This window comes from Astatotilapia calliptera, chromosome 1, assembly GCF_964374335.1.
Source record: "Astatotilapia calliptera chromosome 1, fAstCal68.1, whole genome shotgun sequence".
Classification (NCBI taxonomy): domain Eukaryota; kingdom Metazoa; phylum Chordata; class Actinopteri; order Cichliformes; family Cichlidae; genus Astatotilapia; species Astatotilapia calliptera.
In genome coordinates, this window is record NC_137422.1 from 18,550,855 (window position 1) to 18,567,869 (window position 17,015).

The 17,015-nt window shown below is 41.7% G+C and overlaps 3 protein-coding genes across 15 annotated transcripts in view; 1 reads left to right on the forward strand and 2 right to left on the reverse strand.

Annotated features, from left to right (window-relative positions):
* The first annotated feature begins 101 nt into the window (after nucleotides 1-101).
* On the forward strand, nucleotides 102-1,832 carry trappc2l (trafficking protein particle complex subunit 2L). The gene is made up of 5 exons (XM_026166138.2): nucleotides 102-254; nucleotides 516-688; nucleotides 1,215-1,302; nucleotides 1,515-1,594; nucleotides 1,672-1,832. Exons 1-5 carry the CDS (start codon nucleotides 210-212, stop codon nucleotides 1,715-1,717), a joined length of 432 nt encoding a protein of 143 aa, XP_026021923.1. The 5' UTR covers nucleotides 102-209; the 3' UTR covers nucleotides 1,718-1,832.
* A 22-nt stretch (nucleotides 1,833-1,854) lies between these two features.
* On the reverse strand, nucleotides 1,855-4,981 carry pabpn1l (PABPN1 like, cytoplasmic). 2 transcript variants are annotated; one of them, XM_026166126.2, is made up of 6 exons: nucleotides 4,626-4,981; nucleotides 3,724-3,844; nucleotides 3,159-3,226; nucleotides 2,973-3,079; nucleotides 2,748-2,835; nucleotides 1,855-2,515 (listed from the first exon to the last, which is right to left on the reverse strand). In XM_026166126.2, the coding sequence occupies exons 1-6, from the start codon at nucleotides 4,695-4,697 to the stop codon at nucleotides 2,186-2,188; spliced, it is 786 nt and encodes a 261-aa protein (XP_026021911.1). In that variant the 5' UTR covers nucleotides 4,698-4,981; the 3' UTR covers nucleotides 1,855-2,185. The 2 variants fall into 2 exon arrangements, with proteins under 2 accessions (XP_026021911.1, XP_080151115.1); XM_080294989.1 differs by having other exon boundaries at nucleotides 4,583-4,910.
* Nucleotides 4,982-13,793: 8,812 nt separating this feature from the next.
* The window catches only part of cbfa2t3 (CBFA2/RUNX1 partner transcriptional co-repressor 3), a 42,071-nt gene continuing 38,849 nt past the window's right edge, over nucleotides 13,794-17,015 (reverse strand). For all 12 annotated transcript variants that reach the window (XM_080294499.1, XM_026166206.2, XM_080294449.1 and 9 more), the window contains one exon: nucleotides 13,794-14,882. In XM_080294499.1, the coding sequence (XP_080150625.1) occupies nucleotides 14,499-14,882 (384 nt within the window). In that variant the 3' untranslated portion in view covers nucleotides 13,794-14,498. The remainder of the gene's footprint in view (nucleotides 14,883-17,015) is intronic.

The following is a 17,015-nucleotide window of genomic DNA, read 5'->3' on the forward strand; positions in this document are numbered from 1 at the left end:
TAAATAACAAAAAACTAATCTCATAAAATATAATTTAGCTTACAAATGGAAATATTACTATATAACGATTATAAGTCAACTATTTAAGCACACGGTATATACATCATACAGGAAAAACTGGCATTCAATGGGGGGCTGCTTTCTACTCCTGCTTTACGGGTTATAACTGAATGCAACGTATCACGTGACCGCATCAGACAGCTCACAAGATGAACACTAACATGGCGGTGTGCATAGCTGTGATCGCAAAAGAGGTAATGATTGTTGTTATATATCACAGGTTTTATTTCCGTGTTTTGGCCATAGGTTAACCTTATATTGATAGACGTATCTAAGCACATGTTAGCTTTGTCTGAACGCAAGTTTAAATGCACCAACATGGCTATCGCCTAGCATTAGCTAGATTACCTGCTGTTACAGTTTTCTGAATCTTTCCCGAGCAAGTGCTACAAAGACGATGCCTTTAATGTTTTTTTTTTCTTGTTCTTCTCTACATTTGTATGTGTTTTTGGCAGAATTACCCGCTATATATCCGCAGTGTTCCCACTCAAAATGAGCTGAAGTTTCACTACACAGTACACACCTCTCTGGATGTGGTGGAGGAAAAGATCTCAGCTGTGGGCAAAGCCTTGGGAGACCAGAGAGAGCTGTACCTGGGTCTGCTTTACCCAACAGAAGACTATAAAGTGTATCCTTTACTTTTAAGTAATTTTACTGTTTGTTTTGGTGGGAGCTATCCGTGTACTTACATCACGTTTCTTTCACTAAGGATAGAAACGTGAAAGATGTGAAATGACACATAAGGTGAGAGTATGATCTCACCTTAGACTAATTATCTTATTACATAAAATATAAATAAACCATTACTCTTCAAAATAGTGTACAGAAGTATTTGGCCACGCCCATTTCTTTATATTTTGCTGGGAAAATCCTAACAAGCTATTAATAAGTCAGTATTTTGTATGACCACGTTTATTCTTCATCAGAGCCTGAACCCTTAGACAACCTTTCTTGTAATCATCTTTAAACACTTTTCCACCAAAACCATTTCAGATGACTGTGTGGCAAATAATGGGTGGATCCATGCTGAAATCCTTATAAACCAGACTTCCAGATTCTTCTCTTATCATTCTACAAAAGCAGAAGTTGTCTTAGCTGGAATGTTTGGTCTCAATGTTTCCTGAAGAAAACAGTATCCTTGACTTGTAAAATAGATATGGGTATGTGACCAACTCCAAGGTGAAATTTGTAATTGTTGTTGACTCATCAAATACATCTTTGCGGGATAATGAAATAAGAAGTGTAAGTTGAGTTTGCTAAGCATCTACACATTTTCAAACAGAGCTGGATTAAATAGAATCCTGATGACAATTAACCTTACATTTCAAAGTTTAGGATGCACTGTACACAACTAGAACACAATACTTGATTACGTCTTGTCGAGATGAACATAATCAACTTTTTGGGACTTAATTGGAACATTTCTGTACAACGGACGCTGGTTTCATTTTCAGATGTTCAGGAAGTTGCACAACTCGTTTACTGACGTTATGTGTAACCCGTTCCACAATCCTGGAGACACCATTCAATCCAAGTGAGTATACGCTGATGTTGCATTTGATGTCCCCCATTTATACAGTGATGTTTAACCAATAATCGATCATCCTCCAGGGCCTTCGATGGGATTGTTTCTGGAATGATGGTACAAACTGCCTGATGAATCTTTTACCCAGTCTGCTGATCCTCCACTGTACATACACACCCTTTATTTTATTTACTTGTTTCTTTAATTATGAAATACAACTGTAATAAAACTGAACTGTTAGACATCACTGTGTGTTATTTTACTACAAGTGGAACACCAGATCATTTTTATTTATTCACATACATAGCAAAGAACTTAAGTTATACATAAGGGGAAAATTTGTAGATTACATTGCAGGCAGCAACACAAAACATTCGTCAATTTGTAAAAACAGATGCAACTGCATAACATTTCGAGGATTGTCCCATGCATTCACAGCAACATAAGCTAATAAAGCGACATCTCTGAATTATGCACATCTCACCTTCATCACTGTGGTCATTTATGCACCTCTCATAATTACCAACTTGATAATGGATGGAAGAATGTTTAAAATGACTTGTGTCACTTCTATCCTCCAACTTTATGCTGCGGGTAGACCTAGCGCTGCTGGGGGTAGTGCTGTCCACTCGACCCTGCCCCTAACTCCTCTGATGGTGGCGTGATAAGCAGCAGACATGGGTAACGTTTAGATGTCTGCTCATGGTAGTCCATGTGTCCCCACTGTCTTTTCCCCACTGGGGCTCCTCCGTAGTAAGGGTGGGGTGTTTGATGTTGTGGCCTGTTTGACTGGTAACGGAACCTGCCTCGAGAGCTGTTATGGTATCGGGGTGGACGGTAGCCACGACCTCTGCCTCTGGAGTGGGCGCCTCTGTGCCCTCCTCTATCAGTGGTGCTGATGCCTGGCATGTTAGTCCTCTTGGGCATTACCTGCAAGACAAAGGAGGCTCTTTACTGGTTAGGACTAATTTGGTTAAAAAGAAACACTGAACACACCCAAGACCCTTTGGTGTTCTATTTTCACTTCCAAACAGGAAGTGGGGTTATGTCCAGTACACACGGCAAAATAGAATTTTCCCAGTCTATTCAGTTGTTTTGCTTAGCACAAAGAACTTTGTTCCAACCAAGAAAAAAAAAAAAAAAAAGCATAGTACTCCCTCACCTTTAAGACTCTTCCTCTGAACAGAGTCTCATGCAGTCCAATGGCACTCTGTACAGAATCTCGATCGGAGAACTCAATGTAAGCAAAGCTGTGAAGATCAGAAAAGATAAAAAGCACCAATTAGATATGGAGCCAACCTTCATGTAGGTGTATGCTATGATCAAACAATGTTAGGCTGCAAAAAATAAAAAAAAATATAGATATATAAATACAGACTGAACCCACCCCTTAGGATGGCCGGAGAACCTGTCACACAGAATGGTTACTCTGTTGACAGGACCACAGCCATTGAAGTGGATCTCCAACTCATCTGCAGTGGCTCCATAGTCTACCTGAGATTTATTCAGTGTATTAGACCAAAACTGTGACACCCCCCAAAAATATCCAAGTGTAGAAATAAATGTTCCTTACATTTCCAACATAGATAGACCTGTTGTCTGCGTCTATCCTCTCCTCGGGAGTCATGTTGTAGAAAGGTCCTGTGGAGGAAACAGACTTTGTCCACTGCTTTTGCACATGCAACACAGGGAACATGCAGTCTACATGAGTCATGCTAGGTGAAACTAACGATTACATTCACCAATATTATCTCTTTGACAATACACATCTCAGTCTGGCTCTTCTCTGACTGCATCTCTGCTCAGAGCAGGAACCAAAGAGGAGGATGGGGGGGAGGGAGACGCACAGAGGCAGAAAATAGCCACAGGCAGCGAGGAGGACACTTCTGGTTCTCTGGGGCTCACTGCTTCGTCTCATTGGGCAGTGATGAGGCACAACACTCGCAACCACTGTGAAGCGTCCCAGGTGTTGGCCAGATGGAGAAGAATGTGGTTATCTCACCTGCCTGGAGGCTGTAATGCTACACACACCTGGCTAAAAATACACTGTTGAGGCTTCTTGCATGCATTTAGCTATGCAGCTATACAATGTGGTACAATAAAGCACCGCTCCACAGATGAGATGCAAGCTGTCTCACCAGACTGAGGGCTGCTGGTCAGGAGCTGCATGTCCACTGCATCACACCTCTCCTCCTTCAGTCTTTCCGATTCTTCTTCCATCTCCAGCTCCTGCACCCTGGCCTTGATGGCCAGCAGCTCCTGTGACACAACCAAAAAAGTAAACTTGAAGAAACTTTGGACTAAAGTAAGACGCTCAGCAATGATAGCAAATTAAACAAAAAACTTTTAAACAGATGCAGAAACATTTGAATCTTATGGGTAGTAGTACAATTAGTGCTCGCCAACAGCGACATTAAAACAAAATTAGACATTTTTTTTTATGTTCATTTGCAGTTTGAGGTTAGAGGCCGGACAGATTTTGTCAAAAGGTACATTGGCATCTTCTGGAGGCTAGAGGGCATTGCTTATTCCTACTGGGTTAACTTTAGTTGGGAACCTTCCCAGATTCACTGATCTGAAAGTAGGCTTGTTGTCTGACTTGTGATACAAAGATACTGATTTTTTTTTTGTCCCTCCTATGTTCCCAATATCTATGGCATATTTACATATACATGAACTAATCTCCCTGAAAAAAAACAAACATGTTCAAATTGAGCTGTCCTGATATTTCTGGGCAGCAACGTAATCTAATCACGCCTGAAGTGCAGCACAAAACGTAGCTATAACCGCACTTAACCCGGACCTACAATGCGCCGAGTGGCCCAGCTTTTCACTCTGCATCTTAGATGTGGCTCAGTGGTGCTCTTATCACACAACGTTTGTCGGGGATATACAATACGACACTGCGTTTGCGCTCGTTTGCCTAGCGTGACGAGCTTGGTTTATTGCACCGCGTCGACATATAGCACACAAGCAAACAAATAAGCCGTGTCAAACCTGCTTTTTGCCCACCGCCAGCACAATAATAGCCCATGCTCACCGGGTCCTCTGTGAATAGCTCTCCGATGGACTCGCCCTCGAGGTAGCCGTACTCCAGATGATTTTCCGCCATGCTTACTGCTCACACATAGCATCTGCAAAGCTGACTGCAGCTTGCCAAAACCGCCACAGAAAAATATCCCTGACAGGGAGGAACCCGGTGGATGTCCGCAAACAAACGCGACTGCACAATTTGAGGTAACCTAATAGATATCACCTGTGAGTGAGGCGCATGGCGCGCGGGACTGATTGACAGACGAGCGCACGTGAGCGCGGTTTTTCTTTTGTGTGGAGGCTCTTCCTCTCAGTGGCGTACCTACTGTACGTGGGGGCCATGGCTGCCCCCTACACTACACACACACGCATACCTCACCACAGTTTACCCACACGAGTGAACTAGTAAAACTATAACTACAAAAAGCCTGTAAAATGATATTTGCGCATCCCATTCTTCATTGTAAAATTAGATTTATTTTATACATTTGAAATCACTAGAAGTTTCTAATAATGAGCTACACAGGCCGCTAGACTCCCATTTTACATTTGTTTTAGCAGAAATGGGCATGTTTATTGCTTGGTTTTAAAAAATAAAGCTCTCTGTAGTTTATTTTTCCCTGATAATAACTGTATGTATAAACCACCCAATTCAACTTTATGTACGGGGGGCCCTTTGAGCAACACTTGGGTGTCTCTATATCTGTCTTATAACTATAATTTTAGTTCATTTTAGTTACTGATCTGAAGTGAACCTCCTGACCTCTCTCTGTTGTTGGTGGCTTTTGGATTATTATAACTGTGATTATCTGTCGAAGCTTTCCATCCATCCTCTTAAGCTTATCCAATTCAGGGTCACAGGGGGGCTGGAGCCTATCCCAGCTGCCATAGTTTGAGAGGCGGGGTGCACCCTGGACAGGTCCGACAGACAGACAGACAGACAACAACTCAGACTCAGATTCACACCAGGGAAAAACCAGTTAACTAAGCCTGAAGAACTGCATGTCTTTGGACTGTGAGAGTACCCAGAGAGAATCGGGGAGCTCATGTAAACGCCACACAGAAAGCACCCATCCACATAGTGGATTCAAACCTGGGACCTTTTTGCTGTGAGGCAAGAGTGCTAACCGACAAAGCTTTCCTCTTTTAAATGTTATTTATAACCTATCTGTTTCAGAAGTCTGAAATCTGTCCTCAGGGTTTGTTTTTTTTCAGTGAGTGAAGGTCTAACAATCTTTTATTCATAAGTTTTCACTGATTAGCAGGTATGCCTACGTGATAATATAAAGTCCAACCCCAGGAACACTCCAGGTTTGTGTCTGTGAATCACATCTCCAATCCAGTTTTGTTCCATACTTCGCATTGCTTCAAATCACACCCTCACTCCCTATCTGCTCCACCACTGTATAACTATACAAATAACGCGAATAAGAAAACAAAGAATGAAAAGAAAAAGACTTTAAAGATGAGCCTTTAGAGACTCTATAGTGCCTCTCTTGGCAAAGCAAATGTATTTGGCATAACAATGCATTTATGTCTGCTTGCTAAAACTGCAGGACAGGACAGATTAAAAAATAATAAAAATAATAACATTTTACAGAACAGAGAGCTACTTCTAGAAAGCTTCAAAAAAGCTTCAAAATACTCCACTGCATTTGGTGGAGTATTATCTGGACTGGGTACAATCAGCTCAGGTGACCCTTACTAAGCTAGTTAGTGTTAGCTGATAACATATAAGTCCAAATATTTTTAGATGTGGTGATGACCGTTAGAGGCATCAAAACTGTGCCCCCAAACCTATGGGTTATGTCACATCTTTTATATACAGTTAGGTAGGTTTGACAGTTTTCTGTACACCACTAAAGTGGATTTTAAATCAAGAAATCAAGATGTGATTGAAGTGAAGACTTTTAGATTTAATTCAAAGGTTTTCACAAAAGTAAAGGAATTACAGCAATTTTTATACATAATCTGCCATCCAAATGTAATTATAAAAACTGACCTAGTTTTAAATATAAGGTTTGTTTTCAATACATGGATGAAAATCCTTCGCAAACAGCGTTTGCCTGAAGTCTAGAATTTATGGACATCACCAAATGCTGTGTTTCCTCCCTTGAAATGCTCTCTAAAGCCTTTACTGCAGATACATAGTTGCTGCTTGTTTGCGGGTTTTTCTGCATTCAGTTTTGTCTTCAGTAATTGCAAAGCATACTCTACTTGTTTAATATTTGGCAACTGACTTGTCATTGAAGAATATCATATTTATTTACCTTGTGAAATTCTTGGGTTGCTTTTGCAATATGATTCTAGTCATTATCATTTGCACCGTGAAGTGCTGTCCAATCAATTTTGCAGCACTGGACTGAATCTGAGCTGAGAGTATAGCCCTGTACACTTTACAATTAATCCTGCTACTTCTATCAGGAGTCACATCATCAGTAAAAACTATTGCTGCTAGTTCCACTGGCAGCCACACATACTCATGCCATAACATTACCATAACCATATTGGACAGGTAATGTCATCGGATCATGAGCTGTTTCTCTCCTTCTCCATACTTTTCTGTTTTTATCGTTCTTTTACAAGTTCATCTTGGTTGCATCTCTCCAGAAATGTTCAGGCTCTGTTAGATGTTTTCTGACCCTCCTGTTCTTCAGTGGTTTGGACCTTAGTATAAACCCTCTGTATTTCCATTCATAATGGCACTTCTTGTTTGTAGACCTTGACAATGATACACCTGCCTCCTTGAGAGTGTTCTTGACAGAATATTGCGATCATTTGCTTTGGTTATACTCTGTGGTCTCCCAGGCGTCTAAGCAGTGCTAAGTAGTGCACCTTTTAAAGACTGTACCAGACAATAAAGTTGCCCACCTTTGGCCACTAATGTTTTTCATATCTCTCTGTCTATTTTTCAGCTTGATGGCTTCCTTCACTTGCAACAACATCTCACATGGAAAATTCCCATGACAAGTTACCAAATAGGTTCAACACTTGGTATTAACTCCAAATTTTGTTTTTGCTTAATTTCTCATAAATTAACAAGGGAACAGACTTCACCAGTGAAACAGCCTGCCAGCCAGTTACTTTTAACAATTTGAAAATGTGGGACTGTGTATAAAAAAAAGCTGTCATTCCTAAACAGATAATGCAATATTTCTTGCAAAACCCCTTGAAAAATAAAACTGAAAATGTGCACTTAAACCATATCTTGACTGTGGTGCTATACAGAAGCAAAAATACAGGGAAAAAATGTGTAACTGTGGACCTAACTGTAGTTTCTATTGGTGTCTCTAATAACAACAATATCACATTGTTGTCCTGAAGTGTCTCAAAAAGAAACACCAATGTATGAGGAAGAAACATCCGCTCAACTTTGTGCTGAACATTGGAGGGGTCAGGATCTCTGTCTAAATAAATAAATAAATCTGGGTAAATTCCCAGATGATTAAACATGCAACTATTTTGCTTGATAATAACTGAAATGAGTAAAGAAGATCAACAGCCGATTTATGCAAGATAGGAAGAACCAGGCTCAGGGAGGGGTGGCCATATGCCGTGACCGGTTGGGGGTGATGGAGGGAAGAAAAAACTCACACATGGAGTGTCATTAATGTCATTTCTACAGGAGCCCTGGGAAGGTTTGGATAACCTTAAAAAATGTAAAATAAAGTTCAGCGGTTTAGATGTAAGGAGGCAAGTCCAGGATCAACATTGCATCTGACCAATCACTTTGTTAAGGTGTCATAGCTTTGCAACTTGGAAAAAACCTGCCGATGCCCACTGAGGGAAAAAAAATATCCAAAAACGGGGTCAGTTAAGGTCAAGGTTATGGATGGGGGTTGGGATGTGATCATGAATGGGTTTAGGGTTACTGGGCTATAGTATGATTCTATCGGATTAGGCTTATGTGTCGTATGTGGTGTTATGGTGTTTCCACGTTACAAAACTATGACATCACTACAATTTGATTGGTCTCTTGTGTTGTTGAACCTGGGCAAATATTAGATTTGTTGACAGACCAGTCCACCGTGTGCCTCATTATAAGAAGGGAAGAAATTGATTTTTTTTTAAAAACCTAGCAGGTGATTCAGAAGAGGTTAAACGTATAATATAATAAGATTTACTCAGACTATTACATTTACTTTAGTATAAAATCCAAACCAACGGACAGTGCACAAAAGACCTAAAAAAAACAGCTGGTGGGGTGGAAAGGGACAGCTCAGGTTGAGCAGTCTGGAGAGAGTTAGAGAGGCAAGGCTGAGATGATTTGGACATGTGCAGATGAAATAATAAACAGGAAGACCAGACAAAGGATGTTGAAGATGGAGCTGCCAGGCAGGAGGAAAAGACCACAGAGGAGATTCATGGATGCAGTGAAGGAGGACATGGAGAGGGTTGGTGTGACAGGGGGAAATGCTATGAATAGGGTCAATGGAGGCAGGTGTAAAGATGGAGATGGAGTGATGCAGCCGAAAGAAGAAGAATTAGTAGAAGAGGTGATTTTAACATGAGACCAGAGTTGTTTAGTAATGTTTTTGTGTGTCACTGTTGTAATATACTTACATAATCTTCATGGTATGTCTAGATTTTTTGGTGATATGTCAACATTTGGGATGATGACACTGTGTTAATAATTATTTAATAACAATGGATCAATTTCATTTTCTGGGCATGTAATCTTAGAATATTCCCACATTTGAAAAAGACAAGAGAGAACAGCAATGAATACTTCATTTCATGTTTTAATTACACAGTTACATTGTTCAACACAGACAATAACCTGAATTAGAATGTTTTACAGCTTCACACATCCAACAGAGCGAACAGTTAAAGAGCGGTATTAGCAACAGGGAGGAAAGCATGCAAGAAATAAATACAAATAAGAATTGAATTCTTCTGGCACAGTTTACTTCATCTAAAAATGGCAACAGGACCGTTTGAAGAGGGAAATTAAACAAAAGGGAAAAGATCTTCAAAGCGCCATCCTTTCCTACAGAAACATGTTTTTCTGTAATAATGTATTGCACATTACAGTATAGAATGCTTCCCTACACATAAAAAACCATAAACCTTTATTCAGTTTATGTAAAGATAAAAACAAGACCATCCTGAGCCATGGCTTTTGGGAAAACAAGTTCTGTATCCACTGTTTGCCACCTTAGCTTTCTACTGTAGCTATATATTGGAGCCTGTTTCACAGGAAGGACAAGTCAGCGTCACATCTGATGAGCTTTGAAGCTTCTCTGGTTGGAGTTGGGAGGAACAAACACCAACCTGCTAATATCTGTCTTCTCTAAACATGTGTTTTGCCCATATCATGTACATAGTTAAACAAATAAGACACATGGCCAATGCAAAGTGTTTGGAGACCCTTGGATGGTATTCACAACAGCAGAGCCCTTATGTGTTTGCCATATATAATATCTTCACAGAGAAAAGTAAATGACACCACAGCACTAATGCACTAATTGCATTTGTTTCATTACCCCAGCTGATCTTCTGTATCCTACTGTCCACTGAACCCAGGAGGAGTGAAGGACAATTTTGCTCTTTCCTGTGCAGATTCGAACTGCAGTCTCATATCTCACGCAATCAATCACAGCTGACGTTCTCTACTGCTGGGACATAACACAAAAATTAGAACCAAAGCGAAATTGAACTGAGATGGTTGTAGCTTTTGGTTGTGTTTTGGTCATTTATAATGGTCTGTTGGGTTTGGCTTTGTTTCGTTTATCTGAGGGCTTACTCACAGACATGGAGGCACACACACGAGCAGCGCGCTCGAAAGATGAACGGAACTGCCGCCACAATGTTGCGTGGATGTGGATGTTATAGAAAAACGTGTCACTGTACTGCAAAAAGCTGCTGCTACATACTGTGAATCAATGTGCCACTGTACACGGCCTGGGATGTTTCATTAAAGCTCTGAAGGTTTCAAGTAGTTTGTACAGAGACATAAAGAAAAAAAGACTTACAAAAACACACACACACAACCATATGCACACACACGCACACACACCATGCATTCATTTTTATCTCTGCAAGGCTTTGTGACTGTAAGAACACGCAATCAGTAGGCTGTTTGAAAGGAGAGGCTTCTATTATTTTTACAGAAGCACTTTTCAGTATGTAGACAACAAGCGCTTTGATTGCTTGAATAATAATTCTACACTTCTGAAACTCAGCCGGTTCATTGAGGGCGGTCTTCACTCCTGGGCTCTGAGCGTGTGTATTTCAGACACTTTGGTTAACTGGTGTAGCTGAGCTCTAACCTTTATTACTTCTGGTCTGCTGATTCACACCATTTCAGAACCTACTATGGCAATACAGGAGTACTTTGGTCTGTGCTTTTATTGGTTTTGGACAACAAATGGCATGTCATGGTCAATTCTCTGATCGGTTTGGTAATACGGAGGTCTGACTGCATGTGTGCCTGTTACTAAATTCTAGCAGTATCAGCTTTTTAGTGGGATGTGTTTTAAAAAAGAAAAGAAAAAGAGAGACACTAGGGTCTGAGAGGAATAAATAGATTTAAACATTATGAGTAAAGACAGTTCTCTACAACGCTATTTCCTTTTATGACGACTTTTGAGCGGGCATGTGTGTGTGTGTCCATGTCTGCTCTCAACCCAGCTTTTCAAAGTCCAGGTTAACCTCTCCTGGTGGTTAGCTGTATGGTCACAGGAGGTAGCTAGTGTGAAGGGAGGGTTGTGAGCAGTGGTTTGTGGTAGTAGTGGAGGAATTCGACATCAGGGTAAAAGGAACAAGTCACAGAAAAAGAAAATAGGCTGAGGTCAGCGCCTTAACATGGTAATTCTAACACACATACATAAATGCTACACACGAATGAAGGGGTACCTTGCAGCTTATGTCATTTGAAATATGGTCTCAGATAGTCAAAAAAAAATCAATCCAACAAAAACTAAAAAGTAACAAAGAGTTTTTGTTTTCCCATGCCCCAACTGCAAAAACAAAGTTACTCTTTTTTCCCCATTTGGTCCAAGCAAAGGACGCCAAGCATGTAAGCTATACAATAATCAATATAAAATATGCACACACATTTTTTTCAAGGCTTTTTGACTGTTTAGTATTCTCGTGTTAACCTTATTGCTGAGGCGTGTGGGAAAGCCTGGGAAAGAAAAAACAGCGCGAAAGAAGTCGTGCTACTCTCTTGGCCTGAAACTAAAGACCTGCCCCCCACCCCACCCCCACCCCCAGGTCAGCAGCTTATACTCAAATTGTTTCTTTACAAATGAACAATAAGCAGCGAGGAGTAAAGAACAACATTTTAAAGATTGGGTATCAAATTAGATTTGTCATGTACTGTAGCTTAACACTGGCGTATCGCTTAATCCTGCACCATGGGAGAAACAAACACTGTTAACCACATGCACGCAGACTGATGAGGACCAAGAGAGAGAGGATCACTACAGGGGCGCTGGAGCTAAACGGCTGGTAAGAAACTGAGTGCTTGACGTGATGTGTCAAGTATGACATTTCCAAAAATTGGTGTAAATGAGAAGAAAAAAACAAACTAATTGAGTTACCACTGAGCCTTTCTATTAATACACACTGTTGAGTCACCTACTGCAGGATGCAGAGCTGTTTTGCCACTGTTGCCAACAGTTTCCTCCACTCGGAGTCACATGACACTTTGATTTGAGTGAAAATTGAAAAAGTGTTTAACTTGTATGAGAGAAAAGAAATTTGATCAATTTTAAAAACAAATGTACTGTGAAAAAAAATCTGGACATTAAACTTTAAAGGTTTCTGTTATTTGGCAAACACATTTTTGGACCTCTTTAAATACTATGTACATTCACATTAAGTTACTGATGTTACTTTAAATATATTTATATGTATCTATATTATATGACACCCTATGGGCAGTTGCTGAGGTTCCATTCAGTAGCTGAATTCTCTTCATATTGCACCTCCGTCCTCTCACTGTCTTACAATGCGAGCAATACAAAATATTCTACAAGAGGGGTTTCCATCTCATTGATATAGATTCAACAAATCAAACAATAAGTACAATGCAGGCCTTCCTCTCATAAACAAAAGCGTCCTTGCTCTGTCTTCACTGCTCAACCCGAACTCAAAGGAGGAAAGTGAAAGGTAGCAAAACAAAAACAAAAGTCCGTCTTTCCGGATATACACAAGGGCAGCACGTGTGGACATCAGCAACAAGAGACATTATTGAAAAATGAAGAGAGGAACGATATCTACAAGCGGGTTCAGCCCTACCCGTGGGGCTTGCTTTGTGGCTCTCTGTCCAAAGCCAGCGGAGGGGTAGGGCACATGTGAGTCAAGTAGTTGGGGAAGAACATGGAAGGGAGGAGAGGGGTGAGGGGAGGTAGAAAGAGAAAGGAGAACAAAGTCTACACCGCCCTTTTTTAGGCTCTGTCTTGTGTTTATCATGCTTTGGAAAAGGAGGGAGTGAATGTAAAGGTAATTCCTTCAAAGATCTCCTCGCTGTGGAGCGTAAATTAAAAACAAAACAAAAAACAACAAAAACTTACAAACAATCCTCCACGTATCTCCATAGTTTGTAATGCCATCTTGGACAATGTTTTCAAGCTTGTGTTGAGGTTTTTTTTTTCTGTTTCGGCAGCTCCTTTGCCATGTACACACCATCGTCTCCTTTGAGGCTGTGTAGCTTTTTTCCTTCCTCTTTGTCCTCTCTACCATTTAAACAAAAACACACTGTTGCAGGGTTTCCATCTATTTCATTAAGTCTTTCTTGTAGGTAAGTTCAGAGCATTGTCCATATTCACTAGTCTGGGCCGTCTCTGAGGAATCGCTGTACTTTTACCCAGACTGCAGGAGGCAGCTGCACATCAAAGCAGGTCACAGTTTGCTGTCTCTGGGTCCCGTTTTGCAGCTCCTCTGCAGCCCGGTCGTCTCAGGGCTGGCTTATCTGCTGAGGAGGTGATGTTGCTTTGTGTTTGGTTACAAGATGAGTGCTTCTCTTTATCGCTTACTTACTCACTTTGGCAGTGTAATACAAAGGTTTGGATCATGTTATTTTTCATCTTTGAAATCATTTGGGTTCATAATGGTGCAGAGAGGTGAGTCCGGTGTAGATTTTCTTGGCTCGCTAGCAAGGTAGTTAGCAGTTCAAAATTAAGTTATTTTTTTCATATCATTACTGTTATCATAATCAACATCAGCATCATCGCTATTATTCTTTATTTAGAATATTTGGACTTCTCTTTGTTTTCCCTTAAAGCCAGAAAAGAACTTTTAATAAATACTAAGTTGTGTTTCTGAGGAATTAATCGCATCCCAACTTTTACCCCTTCCCTCAAAAATAACAAAAAAGGTATTATGCTCCTTGCCTTTCTCCAATAGGATACTAGAAAAAGTCCCACATCTGGGAACTGTTTGGACTGTTAGTGCACATCTCAGGGCTCATCTCATTGGTGCTAAATTAAAGGGAAATCCTATCCAGGTGCTAATCGGCCTAGTCATCCCCCATTGATGCTGCATTCTCACAGCCCTTATAGTGGACATTATTTACCATGCTTACGTTACTGAGGGCAAATCTTCAAGTCAAAGCTCATGTTCTCAGCAAACACATCTGATATGTTTCTTCAACAGAGAAAGGAGACACTGCACTCGTCATGCTTTACACTACATTGAACCCCAGACCACAATCTTTGTATCTGTGGCTGTAAAAGAGAAAGTATTCTGGAGGAAGGTGAGGAAACAAGTCCATCATCAGGTTAAAGAGAAGATGTTACAGATCGGGATATGAGGGAAATAAGAGGTAAAGGAGGGGACTGGAGCAGTTTGCGATGAAGATTCCTCAGTTTGGTTTTGTGTGGAGTGTGAGCGCTGTCACTTCGGTATGCAGGGAGGGGACGAAGTTCAGACGTCAGCGAGAGGTGGCATCCAGTAGTGCGGGGGTGGCTGGAGTTGTGGAGCGAGAGGCACTGCTGGAACTGCTCTCTTTGGGGCTGGCAGAAACACTTCCGCTGCCGCTGCCGGCCCCTCCCGCAATACTGCTCTGGGCTGCGAGTGACAGGGGTCCTGGAGGAGTGCGCTCGGAGTGAGTTGGGGGCGCGCTGGAGGAGGCGGAGGAGCTGGAGGAGGGGGTTCCTAGAGGGACACTGCTGCCCCCTGGCAGCCCCTGAAGGCCTTGACCACAGACGTGGTGGTGCTTCTCCCAGTCTTTGTGTTGGCAGAAGGAGCCACAGTAGCGAGCTGTGTTGCAGCCGCTGCACGTCTCGCTGGCTTTCCTCCCACAATTCCAGCAGCTCTGTTGAGACAGTAGGGAGAGAGTGGGTCGATAAAAATAAGTCTATTTTGTACTCAACCAAGCAGAGTTTACACTTCCTAACGCTGCAACAAGAGTCTAGATTTGCCAGCAGGAAATATGTTATTTCTCCACTGCATTACCTTAATATAAAAACAGTCAAATGTCACATGTCTGAACGATTTCAGACCTGTGGCACTCACCCCCATTCCCGCCAAATGCCTGGAGAGACTGGTCATTAAACACATCAGAGCTGCTTTTCCACCATCTCTGGACCCGCACCAGTTTGCATACAGGGAGAACCGGTCAACTGAGGATGCGATCGCCATAGTGCTGCACACATTATTGAAGCACTTGGAACACTGGAACACCTATGCACGGCTCCTCTTTGTAGACTACAGCTCGGCTTTTAATACCATCCGGCCATACAAACTCCGTCCCAAACTCCACCAACTGGGACTCAACTCCTCTCTGTGCAACTGGATTGTGGACTTCCTCACTAACCGTAGACAGAGTGTCAGAGTGGGTAAGAACACCTCTTCCACCCTTGTGGTCAACACCGGTGCCCCTCAGGGGTGTGTTCTGAGCCCTCTGCTATACACTCTCTTTACCCATGACTGTATTTCCTCCTGCGCGTCCAATCTCATTGTTAAGTTTGCCGATGACACCACAGTGCTCGGACTTATATCCAACAATGATGAGACAAACTATAGGACAGAGGTGCAACAACTAGAGTCATGGTGCCACGACAATAACTTGGTCTTAAACACCAAAAAGACCAAGGAGATCATTGTAGATTTCCAGAGGAAGGGTCATAACAACCATCTGCCTCTCTTCATTGGTAGTGAGGCGGTGGAGAGGGTGAGCAGTTTTAAATTCTTGGGGGTAACTGTGACCGAGGACCTGTCCTGGGGCAACCATATCACCTTAGTTGCACGGAAAGCCCAACAGCGCCTCTACTACCTGAGGAGACTGCGGAGCGCACACATTCCCAGACCTCTGATGTTGAACTTCTACAACTGTGCCAACAGCAGCGTTCTGACGTATGGATTTCTAGTGTGGTTACCCAGCTGCACCAAGGCCGACCAGCAAGCACTCCAGCGGGTGGTGAAAGAAGCTGGCAGAATTATTGGAACAATTCTGCCAGAGATTAGTAATATCTTCCCCACTCGCTGTCTGAGGAGGGTGCACAGTATCCTGCGGGACCAACATCACCCTGCGCGCCACCTTTTCCACCTGCTGCCCTCAGGGAGAAGGTACAGGTCTATACAGGCCAGAACATCCAGACTGGCCAACAGCCTGTATCCACAGGCTGTGAGGCTCCTGAATTCTGCCCCCCTCCCCTCTCTGCCCCCCTCTCACAGACAATAACCATATCCAACTTCTTAATAGCAATGAACTGGTCTGCATTGGTGCATTATATCTTTATTCTCTTCCCCCCCCCTGCCCTCCCTCTTTCTTAAATAGACAACCATCATATCTCACAGTACAATAATATTGAACGGGTTGCATTGTTGCATTTTGTCATGTTTCTCAGGTCTTTGTCTGAATGTCCTATGAACATTACCTGTCTTGTTCTCATGTTGTTGCTAAGGATTGTCTCATTGCACTGAAGTCACACTGGGTTAAATATTTACACTTGGGTTTTAAGGGGTATTTGTTTTTGGGTTTTTTTTGTTTTTTACGGGTTGTACGGAAGCCCCAAACGCAATTTCATTGTTCTTTGACAATGACAATAAATAAATACTTGACTACTTGACTATGCAGGTTATTTTTCCCAAAAATATTACAGTATCGTTACGATGTAACACAGTGTGTCATTCGGGTGATATGAAAATAAAACAACAACTATATTATACCACAAGACTGCACAGTAGGTATGTTCTTCAAAGGCATCAGCTTTTGCATTTTTTTAACTTTATTCATCAAAAACAATGCATTACAGTTCAGAATACTGTATTTTTAAAACAATTTCTCACATTGTACATGTTAAAACCTAAACTAAGTGGCATTTACAAGCCAGTTTGTGTGTGTCATCCACAATTTGTCTGCTCCTCTTTGCATGGGGATTCAATGTTATGGATTTAATTCTTGGTCCAAGGCCACTGGTTTGTGTTACCAGCAGGTGGTGGTCAA

What these genes read in the sequence shown, in the direction of transcription:
- trappc2l (XM_026166138.2), top strand. Translation starts at nt 210, where the DNA reads ATGAACACTAACATGGCGGTGTGCATAGCTGTGATCGCAAAAGAG. An exon ending in TAGCTGTGATCGCAAAAGAG is followed by an intron (nt 255 to 515) that starts GTAATGATTGTT and finishes TGTTTTTGGCAG; the next exon opens with AATTACCCGCTATATATCCG. An exon ending in CCAACAGAAGACTATAAAGT is followed by an intron (nt 689 to 1,214) that starts GTATCCTTTACT and finishes CTTGTAAAATAG; the next exon opens with ATATGGGTATGTGACCAACT.
- pabpn1l (XM_026166126.2), bottom strand. Translation starts at nt 4,697, where the DNA reads ATGGCGGAAAATCATCTGGAGTACGGCTACCTCGAGGGCGAGTCCATC. An exon ending in TTCTCCGGCCATCCTAAGGG is followed by an intron (nt 2,836 to 2,972) that starts GTGGGTTCAGTC and finishes TGATCTTCACAG; the next exon opens with CTTTGCTTACATTGAGTTCT. An exon ending in TCAGAGGAAGAGTCTTAAAG is followed by an intron (nt 2,516 to 2,747) that starts GTGAGGGAGTAC and finishes TTTGTCTTGCAG; the next exon opens with GTAATGCCCAAGAGGACTAA.